The following is a 24,168-nucleotide window of genomic DNA, read 5'->3' as shown; positions in this document are numbered from 1 at the left end:
GTAAAGCTCCGTTCGCCATTTGCTACTCGCAAGCCTCAAAATGTGTATTGGGGTAACGTTCATCACGTTTGTCGATGCAATTTCACAGATAACTGTTTTTCCATGTTTGCCACCATCGTTCGATGGGCGGCGGGGAGGCTGAGGGGCGGGGGGTGGGTTGGCTGAGGTCGGGGAAGCGGCCTGCAATTGCATAATCCGCCACCAGCTTGGAAAACAATGCAAGCGCTTTTAAAATGCCGCAATTATCCCCAGCAAAACCAGAAAAAGAAGCAAATAAAAAAGTCAAACGAAAAATCCCAAAAACCAAAAGACACATTTTGGTTTTTCTATTTGTATTTGTATTTCTTTATTTATTTTGGTTTTTCCTTTGTGGGTCACAGCAGCCAAACTGTCTGAGGTTTTATAGAATTTGCTTGGTTTTTAGCCTGATCTTTTACATATTTTTGTCATAGGTTAGTTTTGTACTGGTATTTCTATGCCCTCTAAATTTTAATTAAAAATTGTATATTACTTGAGTTTATTTTATTATTGCATAATAAAAAATGTTTTCAACCTTTCTTATTGTTTTGAAATTCTTCAAAATAATTTGCAATTGCCTTTGTTTTTTCTTGGACTAGGGTATCCATTCATATCTTCTTTGTTTATATTTTTTCTAGACTTTTATGTCGTTGCCATTTAGCTGTGGCATTTCAATTGCAATTTTGTTTTATTTGCTTTGCCCGTCGTCATTTGTTTTTTCGTGGGCTTGTTATGACATTTTTCGGAGTGCCATTTGAGCGATTGCCTGGCATTTGTTTGTTTGTTATTAACAAATTACAATTTTCATTGCAGAAACCATCATTCGAGCCGTGGACCTATTTGCATATTTCAAAAATACTTCAGCTCAAACTATTTATTTCTTCATGTCGGCGGTAAGTATTCAATTTTTCTTCTCCAAAGTTTATGCAACATATCCATTTCCTTCGGCCGCAAATAACTCAGAGTTCGTTCAACAAAAACACACACAACACACAGAAATATATTAAATGTCACGGCACAAAGGAAACTACAAATATTTATATGCATTTTACATAAATTGTGCCATTGTCATGTTTGAATATTTTCTTTTTCACTCTTTCCCACAAAATGCATTTGATAAAGGCAACACAACACAGTTTTCCCTAACAAAAGGCCGCGTTCGAAATCACGTACAAATATTTTGGACGTTAATTTGCCGCCAGTAGAAAGCTAAATGTTAATGAACCAAAAAGCCACAACACAAATTTCCACTAAGTGAATATTAAAAGACATATCACATGTGTGCTGCATCCGCGGAAAAAAGCCATAATGCATAATAATAATTTCTGACAAAAGACATTGCACTTTGCATTTGAATGATCATGATTTGTTGTTATTACGTTGAAAGAAATATCACTTAATTATAAAACGAAGTCAATTCAATTTTGTAAATAAATATAACATCTTTTGTTGAAAGAACGCTATGCTTGTAAATACCAAAAATTTATTTTTGTTTGTGTGCTGATTAAAATCTAATTGGGTTTGCAGACTGCAGATTTCGAAAGTCGATTGCCTTATAAGGCCACTGGATCCTAGGCACAGGTAATTCCCAATCAGCGGTTTTCGATCAGGACCCAAAAAAACCAAAACCCTGTTGACAAGACAATGAAAAGTGAAATTGTCTCGATAGATATTTGGTTTTTCTTTTTATTTTCGAGCACGTTTGTTTGTTTTTCACATATTTCTCGGCGACGTTGGGGGAGATCAATGAAAGTCGCCCCGCGTCGCGACGATTTCGCATGTTCGCATAATCATGCCAAAAACGGCAACAAAAGACCATCGAACACTTGGCCCGAAAAAAATGCAGAGAGAGGAGAAAGGCAAACGAACCTGTACCTGTGGCACTGGTTCACCTGTTTTTACTTCGGTTTCTTCCTTCCGAATCCCAAGCAGAAACCCAATCTGAAGGACGTTTGCCCAAAAGGTCAGAGGCTGAGCCACCGAGCCGTGTCAGCGAAATGCAAACGAAATACAATTAACAATTAAACATTCAAATGTTTTGAGTTGACAGGCAACAACTTTCACCGATGCCGCAGAAAAAATATAAAAAAGAAGAAGTACGAGAAAAAAAACTCCCATGGAGGAGAGGAGGCTACCAAATAAATATCCAAGCGATTCACTCGCCAAACCAACCGATGTCAATCAAAAACGCCATCCACCGACACTTTTTATTTGCAGCTAGTGCTTTTTTTGCCCAACACAGCTCATCCATTGAGAAATGCTGAAGGTTAAAATGCAATTGAATGGAAAGAAATACAAATAATTGGGCAGACATGAGAGGAAAGTTAAAGTTAAGGTGGCTCGGATTCTCTGTGGGGTATTTTTTGATTTTTTACCTGCTTTACCATGGAACACTTGTCGCAAAATTTGCCTAATAAATTGGCTTCATTAGCTGGCTTAGCCAACGGAAAGGCAATCGTAATAAAAGCTTAATGCCCATGAAAGAGATTTCAATTATCCACTTTAATTAAGGATCGATTCAAAGGCGATGGAAATAAATTTTAATAATATTGTTTTCATTCGTTTAATTTATTTTTAGCCCGATGTAAAGTATTTTATTGATTCCTAAATTTAAAGTACTGTAATTTTTTGGCTTAGCAAAGAAATCTATAATATTAAAATCTAATAAATAATACCGTTTAAGTACAAGTATTTAATTGTAGGCTTATGAATAAATAGTCTTATAACATTTGGCATCATTATTATTAATTCAATAATATTTTAATTATTCAAAATTACCAATTGCTTGCCAAATCTGCTTATAACTCAAGCCTTACTTCCTGAAAATCCTAAAGCTGTCTTTTCTTAAGAGCTTAGTGAACATGTCGAAGTGACAATATATATGCGGTGTATATGGTGTGCTGACCAAAAATTCGAGACGTTCGAAACTTAAACTGTGGGCGAGGCAAACGGTTCGTGACCGTTACCAATCGCTGTGGTCTTAGTTTTGTGGGCTTTGAGGTTTACTCGAGTTCAGACCGAGTTAGCTGAGCTAGCCAGTTACTGCGGACAATTACAGTTAGCTTGGCCTATGCAAATTGCGTGCATGACAACAAATTTGTGGACTGATTGATTGACGGGCCGGCTGATTGGAAAGGTGTGCGCACTGCGCAGGCGCACGCATTTCAGAAATGCTGTATGCTATATGGTATATGGTATACCGCTGAAAACACAGAAAGAGTGGGGAAAAAGCGCGGCCAGACGTCAGCTATTAACCTTGATTTGCGAGCCAGCCAATAAGCAAAACAAAGAAAAATAACAAGAAACAAAAAATAAATAACACCAAGTCTTCGAGCTCAACAAGAGTCGTGCAAATGAAGTCATTTCGAGTGCTCAGCTTGCCTTTCAATTGAGGGCAAGTAAAATACAGAAAAAAAACAAGAAATAGGTGTATATACGATTTATTTTTCTGCAGCCAAGCATGGGCGAAAAATAACTGCCCCACTCCCTCACTTTTTTCTTTCTTTTTTGTTTTTCGGGGCAGGTGTTGTGCCAAAGTTCTGCTTTTTAGCGGAAATGGTCAGAGACTTTTGGCACTTTACAGTTTGTCGGGCAAAAAAGAAGAGAAAAAAGCAGCTTAAAATTATGGAAATAATTAATGAGACACGCTTTGAGACTTGACAAAATGTTGGGGCATATTATAACATTCTACATAATTTTCTACAAATGGAAAATTAATTGAAAATGGTTAGGAATAAAATAGGAATCTCGGGATCAAAAATTCTTTTTGCACATTTTTATTTGTTCCCAGGCAAATTCGCTTGTCACATCGTGATGAGCAAAAAAGTTCCTCAAACTTTCCACAAATAATAAGAAATTATATTTAATTCTATATATCGTATATACGCTTTGATGTGGGTTTATTTTTAAAACGCTGACCTCAATTCAGCGCTGTTTTTGTGCTGGTTCCCGCATCCGACTGAAGCAAAGATATTTTAATTACCCGACAAGAAGCAAATTTAAAACCGGCTCGAAATCCTGCCCATGACATCAGCCATCTAACCACTAACCAATAGCCACCATCACAATCACCAGCACCATCATCATCATCACCATTATCGGCATCAATTTCCAAGCGAAATAAAAAGCTAAATACACGCTTTTATTTTGTGAATGCCTCGGGCGCAGTTTTTCGCTTTAAGAATCTAAAATCTACGCAAAAGATTCTTTCGATTTTGATTCGTCTGCCAGTAAATCGTCTTAATTTTCAGCATCTTTGGCAAGGGTCGATTGAACATGTGGAATACCTCGTAAATAAATACAAAATATAAATGATATGCAAATAAAAATAAATAAATGGATTTATATTTTCAATTATATTTATTTTATTTCCATGAACAATGTCTTTCATTCAAAAATGATAGTTAATTTATATTTTAATTTTTATTTGGCATGTATAACACTTAAAGTTGGTAACCATTAAATATTAAATTTTATTAAAATCCCCTCAAAGAAATCTTAAATATTTCGTAATAAAATCACAGTATTTAGTGGTAAATATGGGCCACTCTTCTACTGCCATTTTTAGCCCCTTTGATCGAAACTGCTGGCTTGACCCTCTGGCTGCGATTTCTTTCACCTCAGCAAGCCCAAAGTGTTCTTGCCACACTCGCACACACCGTGTGTGTAAGATGTGTAATGTACTTACGGCTAGAGGTATTCGGTATTCTGTGGTATCATCTCTCCATTGTGCCGGCCTCTGTCTCTTCCCACTGTCGCTTCCTCGTCTCGAAAACTCTTTCTCAACCGCTATCTTCTGTCGCCGGAGATTCACAAGGGGCAAGGCAGGGGAAGGGAACGGGGGCTCCGGGCCAGGCTTTTGTCAATTCATTGTCAACAAGTCAGTGAACTTGTGTGTGCCCAGCTGAGAAAAAAAAAAGCAACACAAAGGGAAAAGAGCTGCTGGCTGAAGAGACCCAACAACCCAAAACCCTCAGAAGGGAAAAAGAAGAAGAGCGGCAAAGGCATCGTGTGGCTTTTTCTTTTAAAAATAATTAACATAAATTAATAGGAAATGGGTAGGGGAACAACAGTTACCAGAAGACACGCAGCCAAGGAGGTCGAAGAATTGCATACTCTTGTGTTGAAACTATAAAAACCTGGGATCACTTGGGCTAAATAGAAAAACACCTGAGACACGGTTTAAAAAAGTCTTATATTTATAGGACTTATATATATTATATATTATATTATATACTATTATTCTATTATTTATATAAATTAAATAGTAATGTTCAATATTTTTTATAATATATATTTATAATCTCTAGTTCCTGAGATTTTTTATTGGTCTTAAAATATAGGTGCACTAAATAAAACGATTTAAAACCATTTATTTTCTTTATTTATTTACATTTTTTTTTTAACAATTATTTAAGACATTATTTCAAAAGAGTAATGACCACTTAGAGAGCAGAAATGTTCCGAAAAAGCATCAACACGAAATAAGAAAAGAAACCAGAAAGAAAAAAAAAGTTCGCGTCTTAAGTCTTTCGTTTTTTTGCGTTTTTTTCGGACGCCGACGAAACTTACATAAGCCCCGAGATGCGGAGACTGCGAGCAACTGGGAGCAATTCCCGAGTTATTTATGGCACACGCACCCGGAGAATGACAAAATGCAGCCCAAAATGCAGAAAAAACAAGAAAAAGAAAATGTTTCGGCATTTAAATTGCAGCAAATGCACAAGAGTTGTGGGTTAATCAGCACCTGTCAGGGGCTGCAGACTGGCTAGCTGCAATCAGGAAGCAAAAGCCCTAGCAAAAACTGACTCAATGTTCACATGTTGATTAGGTTTCGTTTTCCTTTTTTTCCAGCTCTTTCTTTATGGGCTTGCGCATAATATGCCACATGATGTAATATATATACACACATGGGCGCACATCGAAGGAGGCGGCGAATCGATGGGAATAGCTAAATCGATTGGCGGCAAACGAGTTTTCGGCCAGGTTGAAAATGCTGGAAAAAAAAAGTGAGAAAAGGGTTGGAAGGCAGTGAGCTATCGGGGATTCTTAATGATCTCACACCGGCATTAGCATTTCGAATTGAGTGGCGAAAGCCTTATAATTGAGATAAATGTCCGACTAAATATAGTTTATGAGGCAGCAGCACGAGCGATCAGGAGGAGGAATTTCTCAGCCCTGCCGATGCACACATTCTTCTATTCGTTTTGGTAATCGAAATAAACGAAAGGCCCAAGAGAACCAGAAAAACTGGCTTTTAGAGTTCATGATAAATGGTTTTGATTAGACATATTGACGATTATATTAGTAGGATTTTTTCATTTAACAAATATATATAATTTACAACCAAAAATGTAAGATTAAATAAATAAAATCATTAATTATTTCATAGAATATTTGAAAAAGAAACATACAATTTGTTTTTCTATTTTCATACCTAATTGCTTTATTTTCAATTTGTTGGTGATTTTTTGCACTTCGGCCAAACTCATCATTGCCAAATCGCTTTTTACACTTGCCTGTTTATTTGATTTTACCCGTCTGTTTTGCCCAACAATTATTTACAAATTATACACTGTCATTAGAGGGAAATTATAATTATTATTGTTGTTTATTATACAATGCAGCAGCAGCCGCGACATCGAACACTCACACTCACCAAAAAACAAGCACAAGTGCTGGGTAAATAAAAATATAAATAATGTGTAATGAATCGATAAATATGGGAGATATAAGCGAGATGGGTTCGGGTGTCGCCTTGGCCTGGGCGGGGTAAATAAACAAATAAATGTTCGCATTTACTTATTGACAAGTAATTGATTTCGCCTTCTGTTCGCCCGATCGAGTGACTGACCGATCTGCACTTTCACTTCATAATTAATAATATAAATTGAAATTTATGCTGGATTTGGCGAGAAAGGGAGAAAGGGTTGCCGATGAATCAGGCTAAATAATTTAAAATAATATTTTGGAATATTTCTTTACTTACTTTTTTATTGCTTTAATTTATTTTAAATTTTGTAAAACATATATTTCTTATTCCTTATAAATTGTTTGCATTTTTATCATGCTTAATAATTAAATAATTTTTGCAAATACTTCTTTGTTTATTTTTGTGTAGCTTTAATTTATTTTAAATATTTGAACCATTAAAGTAACCCCTTTCATATTTTAAAATCCCCATAAATTGCATGCATTTTTATCATTCGTGTGGCTATAAAGCTTGGCTTGTGCCCAAAATGATTTCGGATTTCCTGGAATTTGCTCGAACTTAAAATGTTCAGTCAAGCCAACAGTAATGGGTGGCTCCACCAGCTAAAAAAGAGAAAGAACTCACGAAATAAAGGGATAAAATGAGGGAAAAATAAAATAAAATAAAGACACGCGTCCGAAAAAGTTCTTGAAGCAAGACAGAAAAAAGTGGGATAGCGGTCGTTGGAACAGTACGAGCAGAGTAATTATATCATTTAATTTCGGTTATGTGGAGAGCAGTTAAACTACAGGTGCCCGTATCGAAGGCCCCACTCTTCTTGGATTGTAATTGCAAAGTTACGAAGCGTTAACACCGCGTAAAGATTGTCCAAATTGATTGTACGATAGCTTGGATATGGTACTGGACTGAAATTGGGTTTTCGGCCTTTTCGGGGCTTATGTAAAGCGCCCCCTATCGACGCGAGCCCGCATGAGACGCTTCAGAGAAAAGAAATCAAAAGAGTTGGTCAAGATAGCGATGATCTTTGATTGATGTTCCGCTTTATCGGGCCATTTATCAGGGACTTAAAGTACAAAAGGTGCGGCTACTATAATGGACTGGGAGAAAACAATAGTTATAATATAATAATAAGAATTAATAAGTAATTTCTTTCCGAAAAATTCACAGAAATCTTCACAGTAACCGTTTCCATTTCTCCTTGTTAAATTCAATTTCATTCATACGATCTCACCAAATTAATTTCGTAGTCAATCACTTGATTCATCTACATTTTCGAGTAGCCGCTGGCACGCCTTCGACTTTTGCTTTAATTTTTAATTTTATTTTGATTTCGAGCTATTTTATGTGCGGTTTGATGTTCTACGACACACCCAAAAATACGTTTTCACCCAATCTTCAATCGATGGAACCGCCGCCAGCAAATCTCCGCCGTCATCTCTCCACTCTCTTCTCGCCGTTTCTCCAGCTTCTTCTTCCTCGGCTTCTCCAGCCTCGAAAACAATTTATATTGCGCTAATCACGTGAAATAGATCAAATTTCTTTTGTCGGCTCGTCTCGCGGGGTATTTGGTATTTTCGTTTTCGAGGCTGAGACACGGGAACGGGACGACGACGATGATGATGACAAGAGAGCGGTTCCACTTCGGATCCAAAGATTCGGAATTGGCGCTTCGAGGAGCGAAGTTTCGAAGTGAGTTTCACTTGTTGTGGCAAAAGTGTTGCCAAGTTGCTCGAGAGGCCGTCAGCCAAGTAGGATAACCATCGGGGGCATTTACGTGGCGAAATTGAAAAAAAAAATAGTAAAATTCATCTAAAAGATAAAATTAATAAAAATACAAAAAGGGCTAACGGAAAAATACGGAGAGGTTAAAAAATATACATGTTAAATATTATTTCTATGCTTAACGAAAATTTAAACATAATGTTAAATATATCAATAAATAAATTAATATTAATCCTAACCTTAATAACTAAAAGTTTTACACCTTTTTGGCAATTTAAGAAGTGAAATTCACTGGGAGAAAATCACTAAAGTAATTGAATTACCGACACGAGATACATTTGGATTTAAGGAGCTGCAGATAAAAAATAAAAGCAAAGCTGGGTGAAATTCACTTTCCGATTGGTAATTGAAAGTTTCGGTGACAAATTCAGAGCTCGGAGCTTAGAAGCTTGCGAGGCGAGCCAGGTGAATTTCACTGCTCTCCAAAGCCAACAAAATCAAAAATAAATAAAGAAAAAAACAATCCGATCGAGTGGGTCGCAATGTTTTAATTTGTATCTTTCCAATTCCACTGCCATTTCCATTTCCATTGCCGCAGACTCTGTGTCGCACTCTCACCGAGGCCTAATCTGCAGGTGGATGGTGGATGGTAGATGGCATCGGGATGGTATGGGGATCGATGGTATGGGGATGGGGGCTTCTCGGCGGAGAGATGGCATAGTGATTGGTTTTGCCTCCGCTAATGATGATTACCCACTTTTACCGGGCACATATAAAAATCAAAAGCGGTTTAACGCGTTTCTCGACTCTCGGACACTTTATGCACTGCCTACAGGTACACTGTGAGAAATGGGCAAATTATTTGCATTTTCTGAAAGCGAAGAAAACATCTGGAAATAGCTGAAATAAAATTCTAGAAATAATGTTAGATAATATAATAAATAATTAAAATTCTAAAATATTATATTATATTATAAAATATTTTATTAAATATAAAATAAGATTTATAAAGCTAAAAATAAAATAATAATAAATAACCATTTTAAAATCTAAAAAATAAAAATATTTCTTTTAACTTTTGTTGGTTTATTAGTTTCCTTTTTTCATTTAATTTTTTTTTACATTTTTTTCCAGTGCACACCGCACAACCACGTATATATTTCGCCTCTGCACTTCTCGTCCGCCTCATTGCGATTCAATTAAAAACGCTTAACCACCACACAACCCGTTGTGTCGTCGCACCCAAAAGAAAGCCACTTGCTGCTGCTGCCATTGCCATACAAATCAGTTACTAGAGCTCGGGGCGTGTCGCCCACTTGGCTTCTTCTTCCTTGGCCTTGGCCATATTTATCTCTTGATTTCTCCCAAAAAAAAAAAGAAATATATATATAAATATTTGAGCAACCAGTTCCCAGATGAATTTAATTGCAAATTATCATGTCTCGTATCATGTGTAATTTTTCTGCTGTTTTTTGAAGTTTTCCATCGCCGAAGAAAAGTGAAATTCCATTTGGCAATTGTTTTTTTTTTTTGGACGCCTCTCTCTCTTTCTTTCTTCCATTTCATGTCAGCGGGTTAGCAGGGATTTGTCAAAAAGGAAAAAGAAACAAAAAACAAAAAGCTGGTGAAATCTCTGGCTGAAAAACGTGCCGAAAATGCATTTATGGGCCCCCCTCAAAAATGCCACAAGGTCATTAAATTGTTATCATGGCTCTTCGCTGTTTTTACAATGTGTTAAGTTAACTTAAACTTAAGTTAAGGTCTGGCATGTAAAGTCTTGAATTTTGTCACGAGTGCCCAATATATTTATCTCTCACCCAAATAGCTTTGAAAAAATCACCAAAGAGCCAAAAAAATATCTATAAATTATGCTCCATCATTCTGTAAATGTGGCCCAACAACCATTGTTGTTCGACCGAAAATGCACTACAACCATTTTTATGGAGCAATTTCTTCGGTTAATTGAGGAAATACTGATGGTTTTCGGGCGGTTTAGAAGGAAATAAAACGCACCACACCTTGTTATAACTTCATTTGCTGGAGTAATGGACAAATCTACAGATTGAGATAAGCAGATATGCGGTTTAATTTGGAAATGGGAAATAATTACAAAAGGGTTTTAGCCGCAAATGAAGTTATTACTGGGATAAGTTGGAGATTTCCTGTTAACAACGGATTTCATAACAAAAGATAGATCAAACATTTTTATAAGAAATATTTTACTAAATATACAAAAAAAAAATTTTTAAAACAAACAAACAGAAATTAAACGAAATTTCCTATGTAATTTATCTTATTTGCACAACAAATATTCGTATATTTTTGAAATAAATACCACATCAACTTGAGATGATTGTCGCATAAATTGAAGCGATTTATGGCACTCCATCGGATTAGAACATGAATCAAATGGAGCCGCCGGACCGCAAAAACAAGTTGACTCCACATTGTCACTTCATCCATCCATCCATCAAACTCAATATGTCGGGCATAGTAGCATAGGAAATATTCGAAAAACGAGATCAAGAACTGGGCCAACTGCCGAATCGACACCTTGGCTAAATTTGAGCATTTCCGTTTTGAAAATGCTTCACGGATTTCACTGGTCCACCAGCCGAAAAGTCCAAGTTAAATGCCAAGTTTTTCATTTTCTCATCGAGTTTTTTCTTTACTACTTTATTTTCGTTGATTTTTTTTTTTTGCAACCACAATCAATGTTGGCCAAGTGGCGGTGGTGGTGGCTGGAAAACTTGTAGAATGCACGACGGCTTTTCAAAAAGTGCTCAATGCTATATCAATAGCACCACAACCACCACCACCGTCAACCAGTGGCAACAACAATAGCGTCTGTACACCTGTCTAAGCCAAAAACAAAAAGAAGTCAACGGCGGCGGTAACAACAACAGCAACAGCAGCAAGCAACAACAACAACACGTTGGCCAGGGCCGCAAAGTTGATCGTGCTGCGCCCAAAAACCCAACAACTTTTAATTTCAACACATTCCAGCACAAGACTCCACAATCAAGACAACCGAACAGTGGTTTCAATCGAATTTGATCGGATTTGATCGATAAGATAAGGGGTATTTGATATTAACCCAAAGAACTTCTTGGGATTTTTATAGGTTTGAATACAAACATTACTTTAATAAAAAAAACTTTTGTGTAGTAAAACAAAAATTTTAATTATTTTTTAAAGATTCCTATTTATTTATTCAAATTATTTCTGAATTTCGGTTTTTTTATAGATTTTTATATCAAATGGTTGTGTTTTTGGGTGTTATTTTATTATGTATAGATATTAAAATAAAGCGTTATTTATGATATTTAAGCAGTGGTTACAACTTCTAGAATTCACCACAGCTGAGCAATTTGTACGATCACCTGGCCCAAGGTGCGATATACAGCAGTGGGTACTACGTACATACGCGCGACTTGACTTTCTTTGCGGCCTAAGCCAAAAAACAAGTTCGGGCTCGGCTTCGTTCGGGCCAAGTTGTAGCGAGCTACACGGACAGAAAAAACGAATAGTAGCCAAATAAAAATGGTAAATTAGTTAAGTGATTATACATAATAACTGGTAGCTGTTTAGAAGTTTAAGTATTATAGTTTAATATAAAAATAATATAATAATAAAAATATATATAGGAAAAAAAATTCGTTGAGTAGAAATGGTAATTGAACCCAAGGTTTTGTTAGAGTTTGTAATTTTATTAAAATTACATCAAATCCTGATATTAAAACTTATTCTTCAGAATGATATACTGAAACATAATAAACTTACACTGGTTTCGAACTCTAAACAAACAAAAAAGTTTGTATTTTTATTAAAAATACATCAAATTCTGATAATAAAATATTATATAACGAACTTACAGTGGGATTCGAACTCTGAACAAAGAAAAAAATTTTTTTTTTGAAAATTACATTAAACTCTGATATCAAAGCTTAAATTTAAGGATGGTATATTAAAATGTATGTAATATAGGAGCGAATTATTTTGCAGTGTGGGGTCCGTGGGGTCCGATGTGGCGGGATCGGTTGGGCGGGGGTTACGGCTCGGTCGAGAGCTGTGGGCTCCGAGCGGTTTTAGAGGCAGTCAGCCAAGTCAGTCGATTGCTGGCGGTCGAAGCGTTGAGACGTCTGTTCGCGGTTGAAAAAAAAAGTTGAGCGCGAGTGAAGCGAACTCTTTTTGTTAACGTTTTTTTTTCTGTTGTTGTTGTTTCTTCCAACCACTCATAGATACTGAGGTGTGTACTGGTGTGTGTGTGTGTGTGTGGTACTGATGTTATGTGTGTGCCAGCAGAGAGAAAGAAGACTCTCTTCTCTTGGCCATTACCGTTAATCAAATAAGTTTTTTAGAAATTTAAACGCTCCACTTCGGCAAGAATGTGTGCGTGCGTATCTGTGTGAGCGCTAAGAGCTTTAAACGGTTCATTGATCGAGTTCAGCTCGGAAATGGAGCAAAAGCGTAGAAGGAATAAATGAAAAACAACAAACAAAACAAAACAAACGAGCAAACAAATAGTGCAAGTGCCAAAGTGTATATACATGTGTGTATGTGTGTGTGTTACCAATTCGCATCGAAGTGGCGGCAGAAAATGCGCTTAACCCATTTATAAGCGGTCTGAAATAAACCAAACCAAGCCAAACCATACAAATCCAATAAATGGCCAAAAAAGGCGAGCAACAAAAAAGACAAAAGACAAGAATAACACACAACTAACGCCCAAAGAACTCTTGATTTGCATGCACAGAAAACAAAAACTCTTTGAAGAACTCTTGAAGAAAAGCCCCGAATTCTTTAATTTTTAATGCATTTTTTAACATCTTTAAATATAATTAATCTGTGAAAATATCAACAAGCTCAACAAGGACTTAAGAACTCGTACTTAGTTTTATTAAAGTTAATCTTTGGCTTATACAGATATATATATTTTTGAGTGCTAATGCTTATAAACATGCTTTATTTGCCCTGTAATACCGAATGGATATAAAACAGTTTAAAAAAATATATTTATTAAATATTATAAAAAATAACAAAAATAGTATGAGTAACATACGATTAAAAAAATATTGAAAAATTAATATATTTCGATTTTATATTATCTGGCAAGTACAACATTTAGTGTACTATAATAATTTAATATTCAAAGTTTTGGCGTACAAAATTATTTAATATTCGCATTAACAAATCATATACGAAAATTCCGAATCGTAGTTAAACTCAGCTATAAAAAAAAACAAGGCGCCGAGACATGAAACTTGTGTTATTATGGACAGATGATTCTACAGATTGCTTAGATACACCTCACCTTATATACACAAAGCCCCAGACAGATACAATCCGGCATAACAAAAGATCTCTTTGCAAATTGTTTATTTGCTGCTTGGCTGATCAGCAAACGGATTGTTTATGCTAATATCTTCAACTGTGGTACGAACATGGGGCTCTTTCATCACATTCGCATAAAATGGAAATCTATTTTGGTTTTTTCTTGCGGCTCCAGGGAGTTCCTGACTCCGAACTGGTCTGCTGAATATTTAACTAAATTTAGAACTAAAAGGTTGAGCAGAAAAGTCTGCCATTTTTATATTTTTTAAATAAATAATAAATACTTAGACATTATTTTTATTACAAATATTGGAAAAAGTATCAGAAAAACAGGTGACTTCAGTTAAGAGGGCCATCAATCAAAATTCTCATGTAGGAAATGCTTTTAAAACAAGTTTCGACCACAAGAAATCCGTAGATAATTGTAAAAAACCACAATCTTTTTTGTGACTCAATATCCATACTTCCTGGAATATATTCAAAGAGATATCCAAACGAAACGAATTTAAAATTATTTACTTCCATAACTATTTCGCTTGAAAACTAAATTGAAAATTAGCCAAAACCGAATTATCACACATAAGATTTCATTTAAAACTCAAAGTCTTAGTTTGTAGCTTTTTCCGAATTGTTTGCGATTCCCATAAATGCTAAGCTGCGAAAAATCACGTACTGCCAAATTTCTTTATAGAACTTCGCATTCTCAAAAGCCAGCTGTGTTTTTATCGCATTCTGTCAGGTTTTTGTTATTATCATGCATTCTCGTATATTTAATATATTTAGATCCGTTTTGAGGTTAATAATATCGTTTGTGGGCAGCTATTTTTCAATATACTATATATGTATGTTCTCTCAGCGACTTTTGTATACGACAGTATGTAAATTTTTAAAGCACACAATAAAGAGTCGCCTCCTCTGCGGTTTTTATTTGCCTTGTTGTTGAGAGCTGAATGCATAACTGAAAAAACAAGATTCCTTTGGCCTACGCGGTATCATCGATTATCAAAGTTATGAGGGGAGAATCCCATACACAGTATAATGCACTGAGAAAAGTTACTACACTTAAATGTATTTAAATAAAAATATATTAGTAGGTCATGCCAATGTTGTTAAAACTACCAATGAAGGTGAAATGGCCAAAAATTTGGGAATTTTTAATGTTTAACTAATTAAAGATCTTATAAAAAATGTTCTAAAAAACAATGGTTTATTATATGGTCATAAATAAATTGATTTGTACTTTGAGATAAAATGTAATGGCACTTAAAGCATTTAAAATGTAATTATGAAAACAAAACTTGATAAGGGGATGTGATATTACATGATATCATATGATATGATGATAATAGAATCTCAAAACTAAGACATATATTGTTTTCTCTGTGCATTTAAATGGCATCCCAACACCTGTGTGACGGGTTAATACCGTTTGCCTGTTTGGCCGGTTCGATTTTGGTCGGTTTTTTTTGTCGTTTTTGGCCCCAGTTTTGATGTTCCTCCACGGATTGTTTTCTGGTTTTCTCGTTTTCTCACAGAATTATGACACATGACGAGATTGCATTTGAATCCATCTGGTTTGCCGTTAGCCACTTCTTACAGTGCCTATCGAAAAAAAACAGTTGATTTGCATTCCAGTTTCTGTTCGGTTTTCGATCAATTTGAAATCCACCGGTGGAAACGTTTCCTCTTTGACATTAAGATCTCTGATTTGTGGCGTCATTAGTCATACTCGATTGCCGATATAATTTCATACGTGGGCAACAGGCAGTTCTCTTTTTTTTCACAATCTAATGGGATTACGTTTTTGGGGAATCTTAAGTCTTCCGATTTGTGTTTTGATCTTTCGAGGAAGCTAACGGTTGGCTCTGTTAGAAATCTTCAAGAATCAAACGTTTCCACTCTGTTTTTCTGTTTATTTTAGCAAACCTGTTTTTCGTCAGTGGAATTTAGCACATGTTTACCTTTTGTTATAAACTTTTATATACTTGGCTGTCTTAAATTTGTATATATAATCTTAGTAGATTTAAAAGTTTTATCCTAATAACTTGGAATTTGTATTTATATTTTTATTATTATTAATGGTAACCAAAAATACCATAGTATTATAGTATTTGGAGTAATGACCAGCGCTTACTTAATTGCTATAAGTTTAAACGCTTTATGTAATCGTCCATTAGGAATTCCTCAAAAATTTGCAGTCAAACATGTTTTTAAATTACAAATTTTAATTGCCATTCTGTTTTATTTACTAAAACCCTCTTAATCCGATTTCCCAGCCTATGTAAATCTTGTGATTTCATTAAGTGATTTGTAATTTATGTTTCTTTGCCTTGACTTCGTTTCTAATTATACAGAAAACATGTTATTGCTTTTCAACTGCTCAATATTTGTTATTGGTATTGAAATTAAGTTTAGTTGTTATTGAACTATTGAATTTGACGATTTTGTAAAGATCAAGTACAATCAAATAATTATTAAAATTTTGATTCTATAAAAAATATTTTACTATGTTGAGATCTATTTTGATTGAAACTTTGATATATGTTTTTTTCTGAATAACCAAAGACTTACCCCTTTTCCAGATGATCTAAATGCCAATTAGCATTTACACCCGACCATCGACGATAAATCGCCTTTCGAATAGTCGCCCCATTTTCTTTGAGTGTGCCTGAGTCGCACATTCCGTCCTGAAGATGGCGCTGCGCCTGCGTCGCGACGTGCAGAAGGCCTCCTATTATGTGTGGTTCCTGGGCGCCGAGGAGGCGAAGGGGCTGCGGGGCGCCCGCGTTATCAATTCGGTCCTCCCCTATTTGGTGGACAGGTCCCGCGGCCAGGAGCCGCTCAAGGTCACGCTCCAGGTCTCCCACAAGGGCATCAAGATCGTCCAGGTATTTTCCACTAGAATAATAAATAATTTCGATGAGTAAAAAATGGATAGAAATTTTAATTTAATTTAATTTCAATAAATCTTAAAGTTAATATATTTATTATTTAACCAAAACCCTAAACGAACAAGTAATAATACCTTATAAGGCAACCATATATTTTTATTTATTTTTCTTATCAAATTAAAGGTTTTATATGAAATTTAATTCAAATTAAAGTCGAAAATAAATCATTTTTGTTCCATCATATTTATATTAAAGCGCTCAAATGAAATTTGAATATTTTGCAATATAATAGTAATATAATAAAAATATTTAAGCCTCGTTGGAATTTTTGACTTGGTTCTTCTTTTTATTTATTTATTTGGCTCCTATTTTAATTCCGAAAACTGTAATCCGATTTCCGCTGAGTGGCGCACCCATTAATCCCTGTTCTCGAACATCCATCCATATCCATCCTTATCCGCAGGGGGCCTCGAAGCATCTGATTCCACACAGTGCCATAACCAGCTCCGTGCAGACGGACGACATCGTCGCCTGCGTGCTGCTGCTCTACAATCCGGCCACCAAGTGTCCGCTCCACGTCCACGCCTACCGCTGCGATTCGGAGACGACGGCGGAGGCGCTGCACCTCCAGCTGCAGATCCTCATCAACCGGCCCGACAACCAGAAGCGCTTCGAGGAGCTGGAGACCAGGTGGGTTTTTAATAAAATATTTTAAAAAATGAACTTACTTTTAAATATTAAAATAAGTGCCTCAAAGTATGATGTGAATAAAGGATAGTCGTCTTCTTTCTATGAATTCATAATACTTTTGGATTAGAAATATATTGTTGCATACTTTTAGACACCTTAAAGTGATTTTAGCTGTTTTTATATTTTCCTAAAATTTATGCAGAAAGTTATGATTTATAAAATGCACTTATTATATAAATTATATTTAAAATTGATTTAAAAAGGATTTTTAAAAGCATGAAAATATTACAACTCCCACTTTTAATACAGTTGCACATTATAATGTTAATTGGGCATTTTCAGCTGTAGTTTAGTAGTTTTTTTTTGCGAGTGCTGGGGACTTTTGTTATGCAACATTTAATTAATTGTGCCGCAAACTTTGGCAGCGAGCAGGAAGCCGAAGCCGAAGCCGAAGCAGCCGGGCCACTTAGTCACTCCATTAGACACACTCACCCAAACACATGACGACCGATCGTGATAATCGCCCTGGTCGGCAGGAGGGGGTTTGATGATGATAATAATGGGGGCTCTTGGACTCCCAGCTTGAGGTCTCCCAGTGGCCCCGTAATTGCAATGGCAATCTCCACCGACTGCCGCATTCCCACGAAGACAGCCCAGCGATTCTGCCATCGCCATCGCCCACGCTGCACCCACATCCACATTCACATCCACATGCTCTTCCAAGTCCATGACTTTAAATATCTTAAATGCCTCTTCAAGCTCGCTTGATGGCTTCGCGGAAATTCTGCTTTCAAAGCTGCCGCTCAGCCAAGCTGTCACCATCGATAAACGTTGAAAAGCTGCCAGGCGAGGAGGAAAAACTCTAGAATTCTGGTAGCTAACGGTCGAGCACTTGAACTTGGCCAATGATTAATCATATTTTAGTGGCCTTTCCAAAGCACCAACAAAATAAACTGCGCTTTTATATAAAATTTACATTAAAATACCAAATAATAAATTTTCTTGTCGTCATATTGATATAAATATTATTATTAATTTGGATTTAATATGGGTCTCTTAAGGGGAAATCAGACCTTAGCAAAAACCTATACTATATTACGAATATTTGATTAAAATATGGACGAAGTAGCTTTACTGGTTTGGGCTTTGAAATTGATTCCTAAAATATTAAGGAGAATTTTATATGTACCTATGGTAGATTCTTATAGAATATAGTTTGTAATCAAATGGAAACTCTTAACTGTTCAACTTAAATAATAGGTCAAAGTTCCTTCTAATTTAAATACATTTTCAATTAAAAAATGTAAATAAAATAATAAAAAAAAAATAAAAAAAATAAAAAAAATAAAATAATAATTAAAATTAAAATAAATTAAAGATGTTAAAGCTGAAGATAGAGTTTGGCTAGATTTTACTTATTTCTTAATTATTTAATTTAAAGAAAAAATTATAAATACTTACGCAATTTCCATTTGCAGGCTGGGCATCCTGCCGCCGATTCCCATGAACGGCGGCAACGAGAAGCGACACGAGTCGAATGGGAATGGCAAGTCCTCGTCCTCAGGAGGACCGGGATCGCACCACCACCAACTGCAGTCACAACAGTCGGGAGGAGGAGGAGGAGGCTACCAGGGTCGCCGGCACGAGACCTCCTCGCCCAAGCGATTCAGCAGCTCCCTGGGCAGCGATACGGGCAACAGCACCCGGGAGTCGGAGTGCAGCGAGGAGCACGCTGGCCTGGCCGGCGGATCTTCGCCAGTTTCTCGCTCACCGCCGCATGGCAAACAGCAGCAGCATCCCCACTCCCACTCCCATCCACATCCACATCCACATCCGCCACATCCTCCGCTGCACCATCCGCCGCTGACGCCGCAGCAGAATAGCGACCTCTTCGATTCGCTGGCCGCCGAGCTGAGGGCCAAGTTGAATGGCAACGGACCGCCCTTGTTGCTGCCGCCGCGGGACTACGATACGGTGCACCGATCCAAGGGCAATCTGACGGCCATCGAGCTGAGGCGCTGCCGCAACGCCCTCATTGTGGGTGGTTCGCCGAAGGGCCCAGGTGGTCAGGGCGCGGCAGCCAGCGGTGCGGCAACGAGCGGCGGAGGAGGGGTGGGGGGAGCGGCCAACGCCAATGGCAAGCAGGTCTCCTCCCGCGGCTCCTCGGGCATCGGTTCCGACCTGGCCCCCAGTCCCGAGCGACAGGAGCTCAACAGCTCCAGCGGTAAGTATTACTTATTATTCGTCTATACTAATAAAAGAGTCGCTTAAAAAAACGGAAGGTTGACTTGGTAGCCAAAACGGCTTAACTTAAAAATCTAAAAAAAAAACCGAAATTCAGAAATAATATTTTAATAATAACTATGTCTTATTCGTTTGAATGCCAGTCATAGAAAATTATTAAATCACTTATATATGATCTGAAAAATAACCGAAATTCAGAAAAAATATTATAATAATAACTATGTCACATTAAATCATGCAGTTATTGTTATTCTATAAATTTTATTCAAAAAGAAAATTTTTTTTGAGGAATCATCATTTAAGTTATTCTTAGTTTTCACTTCTTAGCCTTATATATATTTTATAACATTTTTAACTGATATATTTTCATTTCCTCACCCTCTCTAGATGACGAGCACTGGTCGAACGAGGCGGACAACTCGGTGATTGCCCTGAAGCCGTCACAAATCGCATTGCCCCATCATGGGCAACTGAAGAGGAAGAGCGCCGTCCAGCCGCCGGAGGACAGCTATCTGCGGGATCTGCCAGCCAAACCATATCAGCCGCGTCCCAGCGAAAGGGAACTGGAGAGGGAGAGGGAAAGGGAAAGGGAGAGGGAGAGGGAAAGGGAGAGAGACAGAGAGAGGGAAAGAGATAGAGAAAGAGATAGAGAAAGGGATAGGGAGAGGGAAAGGGAGCGAACCAAGACGCCAGCTTCCATTTCGAACAAATCCTGGAGTCGCGAGGATGAGATCAAGCCGATTATCATGCGACCCGCCGACTACGATGCCAAGTTCAACCGGGTGATGCAGCAGGAGCAGCAGCTCCATGCCAACCAGCCCAGTCATCCGGCCAAGCTCCGGGATACGGACAAATACAACGAGATCAATCGGTTGCTGAACAAGAAGCTATCCCACGAAAGGGAACGCAAGCCGCGCTCCTCGCGGTTGGAGGATAATCATCATCATCACGACGACTTCGAGGATTCGGACCAGGGCAGTGAACCCCTGCAGGGAGGAGGAGCACCGATCATCCACCACCATCACAGTCGCAAGACGGAGAACGGCAACCTCACCGACAAGCAAAAGTTCATGGAGTACTCGGTGAAGAAGCAGCAGCTGCTCAAGAGCTACGGCGGCGCTGGCGAGGATCAGCAGCGGTATCGCCAGCAGCGCTATGTGGAGCAGCCGGCGGATCATCAACTGCCCTTGGAGGGAGCTGGTCACAACAAATACGCCGCTGTTCACAGGGGCACTGGTGATTTGGTGGGTCAAAGGACCACCGAAAGGATCCGACATGATCGGGAGAGGGATCGTGAACGCGAGAGGGATCGTGATCGGGAGAGGGATCAGGTGGATCGAGAGCGGCGAAGGGATCACGAAAGAGAGCGGGAGAGAGATCACTCGAGGGATCGCAATCCCTACAGGGAAGCCGAGAGCCTGCCCTACATACAGAGCATGGAGAAGATGATGAAGTCCACGGGCATGCGCTATGGCGATGCCAGTCCCAAGATCAGGGATCAGCGGGAGCGGGAGCCGCCGGCGCAGGGATCGCAGCGGGATCGCTTCCACGATGCCAAGGACAAGTTCCGGGCCATGGAGCAGCGTCCGGGGGTTAATCGTTATCCGGATTTGGATGAACGCGACACGCCGATACACAGGGATCAAAGAGATCCAAGGGACCCAAGGGATCCCTATAGGTCATCCTCCCGCCGGCGTCGCGGTTCCGTGGAGCCACCCAGCACCTATGAACAGTGGAGCGAGGAGGAGGAACCTCCACCGGTGGTGGTAAGCGAAAAGTCCAATCGTTCGCGAGCCAGATCGCGCGGAGAATGGGAACCACCGGAACCAGCTCACCCGGCGCCCACCAGACTTATGGATCGAAATATTCGGGATCGAGAGAGGGATCGTGAGAGGGAGCGCGAGCGCGAGAGAGATTATAATAGAGAGCAGTCCCGGGATCCCTATCGCCATGAGAGAGGAGAGCGAGGAGAGAGAGTCGAAAGAGAGCGAGAGCGTGAGCGGGAGAGGCCGGGCGGAAGAGCCCGCTCCCGGGAATTCCTGCAGAATGTCGAAACGAAGAATCCATCGACAACGGGTTCGGGTCGCGGCCACTTGGAGCGCTATCCCTCGCCCGCGGCCACGCCCATCAGATCCGGAGAAGTGGGAGGCGGCGGCGGTGGTGGTTCTTCCGGCGGAAATAGCGGTAAACCACTGGCCCAAATGCCCAAGGGCTACAGACACAGCTATGCAGAGCCCGTGTTCGCCAGATCCGGAGGACGCGTGGGTCTGGCGGCAGTTAATCCCTATTAAGTAGAGAACTTTTGGGGGAAGGGAGAAAAGAACACCCCCGATGACCAAAAGCTAGAACCGTGCAACGAAATCCAAACTAATCGAAGGGGGGAAATATACAGAGTGTCGCCTAAATCTCCAGGGATCTTGACTTTTGAAAGATTTACAAAAAAAATTCTGTAATTACTTTTAATAGAGAATTCCACAGATCCCCTGGAAATATTTCGAGATTTCTGCGCCACTCGACGTTATAAAATATATCCATGTAAACATTTAGGCTAAGAAATAACCACAGTGGCAACTGCTTACGACGAACCACAAAATCACTTGTAAGCACTTTGCTAACTATCACGTATAATCAATATACTCAATTGCTATAGCAAAGATTGCCCTCTCACGCGAGAAATATATATGCAGATGTCAAGACTATATATCAATCCATTGAGACCGAGGAAAAAGGCGCCAGCCCCTGTAATTATGTGCCTTCAGAGAGAGAAATCGTGTTTTTATTATATGCATAATACTGATTTAGCCTACGATTATTTGTATATGAATCTAATGTTATCTGAATGCCAACGAAACAAGAATCGGATTGGATTTCTTACCACTTTTTTTTTTTTGTTTTTTTGCTACCTTAAGTTGCGCGGTTGGTTGGTGTTTCGCCTTTTTTTTTTGCTATGCAGTTCACATATGTCACGATATCTGATATCTGTAAGCATATAATATAGATAAATATATACCACATAAACATATACATATAGCTGATGTATCTATTGTTATCAACTTGATATTTGCATTAATAAAGCGCTAGAAAAAAATATACCTTTCGTTTTCTATGTTTAATTTACTTTTAATAAACTTTGAAACTCAAAGTGGACTGCCAAAATCCTAAGCTACCACCAAAATTAAGATCGTGAATACATGACGAAATTAGCCATGACTTTTACCACGAACCTTAAAAATTTCTACATGTTTATTACATGTCGAAAGCTTTTACCCAAGTCAAAGGGAAAGGAGAAGGCTGATCGACCATTATATACCCGCTCTGTAAACTAAAATCGAAATAAATAGGCATCCAGATGGCGCCACTTTAGTTGTTGACTTCACTAAAAATATCAAGATCAAGATTTTCCCAAAATTATGGATTTTCTAGTTGATTTTCTTCGTAACTTTGTCAATAAAGGTCCCACAGTAAAAGAAAAACTATTGGTATAAGGAACTGGCATCCATAGCAAACGATCCTCATCACTTTTTTACTGATTTTATAAAATAAATTAAATAACCAATTTTCTCATTTTTGATAAGGGGTTACATCACAATTTTTTGCGAAAAATTACAAAATTTAAAAATTTGTAGGTTTGAATGCCAATCGATTGGGAATTTAATAACGAGTTCAGAAAGGTATTACATTGCATATTTGGACCATTATTGCCATTGTTGTGGCCAAAATACTGTTATTTTTTGGGCTGGAAAATCAGGATCTTGATTTTTGGTAAAAATTTCATTTTAAGTTATAGATTTTTTGCTGTAACTTGGACAAAAATGGTCCCAAATCAAAAAGGCAAACTGTTTTGAGCAGCTTACAACCCTATAATTAATATCAGTGCGCTTTCCGACTGATTTGAGAAAATTAATTTTTGACCCAATTTTCGCATTTTTGGTAAGGGGTACCATCAACATTTTTTCCAAAAAATGGCAAAAATTAAAAATTTCCAGGTTGAAATGCCAATCGATAGGGAATTTTATTACGAGTTCAACGAGGTATGACATTCCCTGTTTGGATCATTATTTCCATTATTATGGCCAAAATACTGTTTGTTTTTGGGGTAAAAATTAAGATCTTTTTTTGGACAAAAATTTGAATTTTGCTAAATAGGGTTTTTGCTGTAACTTGGACAAAAATGGTCCCAAATCAAAAAGGAAAGCTGTTTTGAGCAGCTTACAACCTTATAATTAATATCAGTGCACTTTCCGACTGATTTGAGAAAATTAATTTTCGATCCAATTTTCGCCTTTTTGGTAAGGGGTACCATCAACATTTTTTCCGAAAAATGGCAAAAATTAAAAATTTCCAGGTTGAAATGCCAATCGATAGGGAATTTTATTACGAGTTCAACGAGGTATGACATTCCATATTTGGACCATTATTTCCATTGTTACAGCCGAAATTGTGATGTTTTGGGGTACAAAATATGGATTTGGATTTTTAGACGAAAGTAGCATTTTTTGAGGATTTTCCATCGTAACCTTGGTCAAATCAAGGCCGACAGCTAAAAGACTGACTGTT

At 37.9% G+C, this 24,168-nt stretch overlaps 1 protein-coding gene across 2 annotated transcripts; it reads left to right on the top strand.

Annotated features, from left to right (window-relative positions):
* Window positions 1-830: 830 nt before the first annotated feature.
* On the top strand, window positions 831-22,701 carry LOC108066929 (peptidyl-prolyl cis-trans isomerase G). Of its 2 annotated transcripts, none has more exons than XM_070218902.1 (5): window positions 831-911; window positions 16,369-16,674; window positions 17,141-17,367; window positions 18,846-19,591; window positions 19,999-22,701. In XM_070218902.1, the coding sequence occupies exons 2-5, from the start codon at window positions 16,480-16,482 to the stop codon at window positions 21,900-21,902; spliced, it is 3,072 nt and encodes a 1,023-aa protein (XP_070075003.1). In that variant the 5' UTR covers window positions 831-911; window positions 16,369-16,479; the 3' UTR covers window positions 21,903-22,701. The 2 variants fall into 2 exon arrangements, with proteins under 2 accessions (XP_070075003.1, XP_017011211.2); XM_017155722.3 differs by lacking the exon at window positions 831-911 and adding an exon at window positions 12,569-12,701.
* Window positions 22,702-24,168: the final 1,467 nt, after the last annotated feature.

Source organism: Drosophila takahashii, chromosome X, assembly GCF_030179915.1.
Source record: "Drosophila takahashii strain IR98-3 E-12201 chromosome X, DtakHiC1v2, whole genome shotgun sequence".
NCBI classification, from domain to species: domain Eukaryota; kingdom Metazoa; phylum Arthropoda; class Insecta; order Diptera; family Drosophilidae; genus Drosophila; species Drosophila takahashii.
The sequence above is the reverse complement of the archived record's forward strand: the minus strand, read 5'-3'. Positions and strand labels throughout refer to the sequence as shown.

What these genes read in the sequence shown, in the direction of transcription:
- LOC108066929 (XM_070218902.1), top strand. Translation starts at nt 16,480, where the DNA reads ATGGCGCTGCGCCTGCGTCGCGACGTGCAGAAGGCCTCCTATTATGTG. An exon ending in TTCGAGGAGCTGGAGACCAG is followed by an intron (nt 17,368 to 18,845) that starts GTGGGTTTTTAA and finishes TTCCATTTGCAG; the next exon opens with GCTGGGCATCCTGCCGCCGA. An exon ending in GGAGCTCAACAGCTCCAGCG is followed by an intron (nt 19,592 to 19,998) that starts GTAAGTATTACT and finishes CACCCTCTCTAG; the next exon opens with ATGACGAGCACTGGTCGAAC.